This window comes from Oncorhynchus gorbuscha, linkage group LG19 (assembly GCF_021184085.1).
Source record: "Oncorhynchus gorbuscha isolate QuinsamMale2020 ecotype Even-year linkage group LG19, OgorEven_v1.0, whole genome shotgun sequence".
In the NCBI taxonomy this organism is placed as follows: Eukaryota; Metazoa; Chordata; class Actinopteri; order Salmoniformes; family Salmonidae; genus Oncorhynchus; species Oncorhynchus gorbuscha.
Genome location: NC_060191.1, coordinates 74,176,210 through 74,182,251, shown reverse-complemented (window position 1 = coordinate 74,182,251; position 6,042 = coordinate 74,176,210). Strand labels below are relative to the sequence as shown.

Genomic DNA, 6,042 nt, shown 5'->3' with positions numbered 1-6,042 from the left:
GCATGAGTGAAGGAGGCTTTGTTGTGAAATAGGGAGCCGATTCTAGATGTAATATTGGATTGGAGATGCTCAACATGAGTCTGGAAGGAGCGTTTACAGTCTAGCCAGACACCTAGGTATTTATAGTTGTCCACATATTCCAAGTCAGAACCGTCCAGAGTAGTGATGCCAGTCGGGCGGGCGGGTGCGGGCAGCGATCGGTTGAAGAGCATTCACTTAGTTTTAGACATTTTTCTAAAAACTTGTTTTGGCTTTGTCATTATGGGGTATTATGTGTAAATTGGTGAGAAATAAAAATACATTTAGAATAACTTAACAAAAAGTCAAGGGGTCTGAATATTCTCACAATTGTAAACTGATGGAACAAAATGAACATCACACACTTTTGGACTACTGTTAAATAGGCATATGGCAATCAAGATAATTTTAGCGTGATATTTGATGTTTAAACATGGGTTTGAAGATGCTTCACTTGTTCTTATTTACCCTCTAGAATGATAGAGATGATGGAGTAGATGGAGAGAAACACCGGGGCGGATATAACCGGTTAACCAGAATGAAGAATGAACGTGTGAGAGAAAAAAAAATCTAAAATACTGTTAGAAATGAGCTAAATGTACAACTAATAATACATTATATACATGATTGAATTAATGGAGCATCCATTATTCTCCGTGTTTGCTATACATTTATCTTGTCATCTTGGTCTTCTGAAAGAATAGAACCTGGTCATTGTCACCAAACAAGACACCTTTTTTTTCTCTCACCTTTTTTTCTAAACCAAAACCCCCCTTGTGCCATATTCAATTCAATTCAGGGGCTTTATTGGCATGGGAAACATGTGTTAACATTGCCAAAGCAAGTGAGGTAGACAACATACAAAGTGAATATATAAAGTGAAAAACAACAAAAATGAACAGTAAACATTACACATACAGAAGTTTAAAAACAGTAAAGACATTACAAATGTCATATTATATATATACAATGTACAAATAGTTAATATTCTGCCAGTTACTACTATGACCATGTCACCAAGGTGATCCGAATCGTTAGCCTCTCATTGTGGGAACCGGATCAGACCTCGCGCACCCTCCTTCATTCCCGTTAACACAGATGTTTCAACCGTTCAGCGACCTCAATCTACCAATAGCAAAAAAAAATATCTCGAGATGTATTCGACTCTTATTTATGAAGTCATCTATGCGGTTCTAGAATCCCGAATCGGTAGAATACGGATGTACACATTACGGCAGTCACCGTAGGGTTCGGTGAGCTATAATAAGAACGGGGTCTGACTCTCCCTCCTCTCTTCGTGTCACAGGGAACTCTGACGTAACAGCATAAATTGGTCCCTGTACCATGTTGGCGACCAGGTATGCGGCTAAATTGAAGTGGCCCTATTTTCATCCTATGTTTGCGGTAGCTACATTAATACAGGCGCAAAAACCCAAGTCGTTAACTGGACTTTCGATTGGACTTTAAAATTGAGGATCTGGCCATAAGACTATTAACTGATAACCAAGTGGAAGACCGCACACATGAATAATACAGTATTATAACTGTCGACTACACGTGACTGTGGAGAGCTTCAACTGTATCCACAGGGGGGTGGCAGTGACCAATCAGAGTATCAGAATCAATGACGTGTTTCCGAAGCGTCGATTTGCCGACGTGTGTGCAGACGGGGAGAAGGGAAAAACTGGCTATGCATTTTCATGGAATAAGGCTAGTAAAGCATATAATTTCTCCATTGAATACAGACGGTCGACGTAAACAACCCTCATCGAATATTCAAAACTGGATTACAATAATGAGATGCATCCACCAATCCAAAGAAAGGATATGCGGGAGTTAGGCAGCCCGGCGTGTCGCTTTGTGGACAACGACTCTCATTATTAGACCGGAGAGACATGTAAACCTGTCAGTATAGCCATAATATTTGATAAGTCCATTAACAAAGAAGTAGACCAGACCCAGATGCTATTGCATTGGTGTCTATAGGAGACACATCTAGTAGACCAGACCCAGATGCTATTGCATTGGTGTCTATAGGAGACACATCTAGTAGACCAGACCCAGATGCTATTGCATTGGTGTCTATAGGAGACACATCTAGTAGACCAGACCCAGATGCTATTGCATTGGTGTCTATAGGAGACACATCTAGTAGACCGGAAATGACCTTTTAAAAAAAAATGCAAAACGGCGAATGAACCATCTTCATTTATCCACCGTCTTTGGTGTGTTCAGAAGGATGCAGAGTATGTAAACAAACAACAATGACAGCCGTAGGCCTGGTTCTTTGCAGCCAGACGTTAGTTCTGCATAGTTATCAAGGTATATCAGACCCTTATCCATCCGTACAGAACACCTGTCGGCTCTGCGGACAAAATCTGCTCATCAAAGGGACATTACAGGCGACACGAAGAATATTTGACAAGCCCAAAGCCTCAAAGGACAAAAAGTTATGTGACAGATTCCTTGCCACCGGTTTAGTGCTAACTGAGGCACCAGGGGTGAAGTCGGGCAGAATTTGTGCTAAGTGCTATCGACTATTTCTCAGGATAGAGGAATCTGTAAGCATTTTAAAGAAATGGCAATCAGAGCATCAGACACCGGGGACGAGCAAGAAGAGGAAGCGTGAACGGGAGCCGAGTCCATCTGAAAAAGACAGGGCTGCCAAGAAGACGTCTGAACGGGAGCCGAGTCCATCTGAAACAGACAAGGGAGCCAAGAAGAAATGTCCTCCCTATAAAAAGGTTCCCCCGAGGAGCAGTCTTGTCGAGGTAGTTATATTAACCAACTAGACCAACATTGGACTTATATACCTTACATATTATGATTAAAGGGCAAGCCAAATACTCCCATCTAATCACGGATCGATTCTAGAAACATAAATTCATATGCAAAATCCACACTTCATGTATAGTCTTGTCGAGGTAGTTATACTAACCAACTAGCCCAACATTGGACTTGCATATTATGATTAAAGGGCGAATTGGTTTTGCAAGCCAAATACTCCCATCTAATCACGGATCGATTCTAGAAACATAAATTCATATAGTTTCATATCAAAATTATTTCACATATGCGAAATCCACACTTCATGTATAGCGTTTTTAACAGTTGCAGCCGACAGTATTTTTCAGTGACGACACATTGTTGCGTCGGCCTCCCTTTTTCTCACAGATGTTCAGAGACGCAGACAGCAAAATAGCTCAGGAAGTCGACTGTGCGCCGTGTGAGAACTCTAACTCTATTAAAAGGTGTATCAATTTAACGTTGTTTAAAAATTTTTTTTTTTTTTTAAATGTATTTCTCGCCGATATAAAAATATACGGTTATTTTAATGCTACCAAAACCGTACCGCAAGCGATGCGTGTTAAAATGTTAAAGAGCCAAGCATCGTGGCTCTTCGAGCAACATTCACCACCTTGCCAATCACAAAGCCCCGCCTCCTCCTCCTCCTAAAACCACATGCATATACTTGTACTGTAGTATTCCTATCTTCGGTATTTTCATTATAATAATCTAAATTAGTCTATTAACTTCACATTATTTTGCAGGTTGTCATAACATACCCAAACCAATTGGATCCGAAGCTGAAAAAGAGGGTCGAGAAGGTTTCATCAGAATTTTCTGGAATGGTTGAAAACCTGGCGAAAGGCAAATTGGCGACATTTGTCAAGTTAGCCTTGACGAATGAGACCATGTGTCAAGAAATCAGAAAGCAGATGACGCAGAAAATAGAAGCAGAGGTCAAGGCATATGCAAGACCCTTAAATTACATGACCTCTGCCGAACCGTGCATCTTGAGTAGTACCTCGTTGGAGAACATGAAGTATTTTTCATACGAAGCGTTGGATAATGAGTTGTCCAGGAAGACACCATGGCTTTATACCGCCATCAATACTGCAACAGGTGGTTCCACCATCCATAACTGTGTGGCTGCCTCTGTGGCCCTGAGAGGTAGAAACCCCAGGCTTTCTGCACTGGCTTATGTCATAAACTCAACACTGACCCAAGGAGGGGTTAAGCACATTTTCAAAAGACTTTCTAAAATGGGCATAACAACCACACATAGCAATGTCCTAAATAAACAGAAAGAGATGAAGGCAGCTGGGTACAACATCAACATCAAATGTTGGAGGGAGGACTGTGAGCTGTTTTTCCAACATAGTGTCAGGGGTGAAGTCTGCCCACGACCTCCTCCTACGGCGAAACCGACAGAGGAAACCGGAAGAGAGGAGGACGGGGGGCCAGTGGAGGATGAGTTTGAAATAGAGCTGGACTGGGGTCCACTGGAGGAAGAGGGTGAAGAAGATGAGGAAGAGTGGAGTCCACTGTCAGAAGAGACAGAAAGAGAGGAGGACAGAGGATCAACAGTACAGGAAGAGAGAGAAGAAGAGAAAGACAGGGGTTCCCTGCTAGGAGAGACAGAAACAGAGGAAGTGGGACATGCATCATCAGCACTACAAGGAAATGACACACAGGAAGAGGACTCTGATTCAACGGTGGATTCAGAGACAGAATACTTTGGATTAAACCTCACCTGTGAGAGTGATTAGAAAAGTAGCCTAACAAAGAGTCTGTAGATTACAGATCCTCACCTGTGAGAGTGATTAGAAAAGTAGCCTAACAAAGAGTCTGTAGATTACAGATCCTCACCTGTGAGAGTGATTAGAAAAGTAGCCTAACAAAGAGTCTGTAGATTACAGATCCTCACCTGTGAGAGTGATTAGAAAAGTAGCCTAACAAAGAGTCTGTAGATTACAGATCCTCACCTGTGAGAGTGATTAGAAAAGTAGCCTAACAAAGAGTCTGTAGATTACAGATCCTCACCTGTGAGAGTGATTAGAAAAGTAGCCTAACAAAGAGTCTGTAGATTACAGATCTAGGCCTCGGCTACATCTCTGAACAACAAGGGACTAATCATAGTCTCTGGCCAAAATGGCACCCTATTCCCCTATATAGTGCACTACTTTTGACCAGACCCTATGGAGTAACTAGTGCACTACTTTTCACCTGGGCCATTTGGGACAGAATCATACAGTGAAATTACTCCTGTTGAGGGGGTTAGGATGTGAGGTCTACTGTTCCTGGTGTGTATTGAGGGGGTTAGGATGTGAGGTCTACTGTTCCTGGTGTGTATTGAGGGGTTAGGATGTGAGGTCTACTGTTCCTGGTGTGTATTCAGGGGGTCAGGATGTGAGGTCTACTGTTCCTGGTGTGTATTGAGGAGGTCAGGATGTGAGGTCTACTGTTCCTGGTGTGTATTGAGGGGGTCAGGATGTGAGGTCTACTGTTCCTGGTGTGTATTGAGGGGGTTAGGATGTGAGGTCTACTGTTCCTGGTGTGTATTCAGGGGGTCAGGATGTGAGGTCTACTGTTCCTGGTGTGTATTGAGGGGGTCCGGACGTCAGGTCTACTGTTCCTGGTGTGTATTCAGGGGGTCTACTGTTCCTGGTGTGTATTGAGGGGGTCAGGATGTGTACCGTGTGTTTACAACCATATTAAAGAGACCAGTTCAATTCAAACCTTATTGTCCCAGCAGGGAGTATTTCATTGTGTAGCTAAGAGTACATAGCTGCTCAACAAAAACTTCCATTTTTGTTATTTGGTACTCCCAAAAATGGCACCCTATTCCCTAATATAGTGCACTACTTACCCCATAGGGCTCTGGTCAAAAGTAGTGCACTAGTTACTCCATAGGGCTCTGGTCAAATTAGTGCACTAGTTACTCCATAGGGTTCTGGTCAAATTAGTGCACTAGTTACTCCATAGGGTTCTGGTCAAAAATAGTGCACTAGTTACTCCATAGGGCTCTGGTCAAAAGTAGTGCACTAGTTACTCCATAGGGCCCTGGTCAAAAGTAGTGCACTAGTTACTCCATAGGGCCCTGGTCAAAAGTAGTGCACTAGTTACTCCATAGGGCTCTGGTCAAAAGTAGTGCACTAGTTACTCCATAGGGCCCTGGTAGAAAATAGTGCACTAGTTACTCCATAGGGCTCTGGTCAAAAGTAGTGCACTAGTTACTCC

The 6,042-nt window shown here is 42.7% G+C and overlaps 1 protein-coding gene across 3 annotated transcripts; it reads left to right on the top strand.

Moving 5' to 3' along the window:
* Positions 1-1,638: 1,638 nt before the first annotated feature.
* On the top strand, positions 1,639-5,746 carry LOC124005625. 3 transcript variants are annotated; one of them, XM_046315045.1, is made up of 3 exons: positions 1,639-2,789; positions 3,570-4,598; positions 4,657-5,746. In XM_046315045.1, the coding sequence occupies exons 1-2, from the start codon at positions 2,283-2,285 to the stop codon at positions 4,569-4,571; spliced, it is 1,509 nt and encodes a 502-aa protein (XP_046171001.1). In that variant the 5' UTR covers positions 1,639-2,282; the 3' UTR covers positions 4,572-4,598; positions 4,657-5,746. The 3 variants fall into 3 exon arrangements, 2 of the variants coding, with proteins under 2 accessions (XP_046171001.1, XP_046171000.1); XR_006833658.1 differs by having other exon boundaries at positions 1,640-2,789; positions 3,570-5,133; positions 5,175-5,746; XM_046315044.1 differs by having other exon boundaries at positions 1,640-2,789; positions 3,570-5,746.
* Positions 5,747-6,042: the final 296 nt, after the last annotated feature.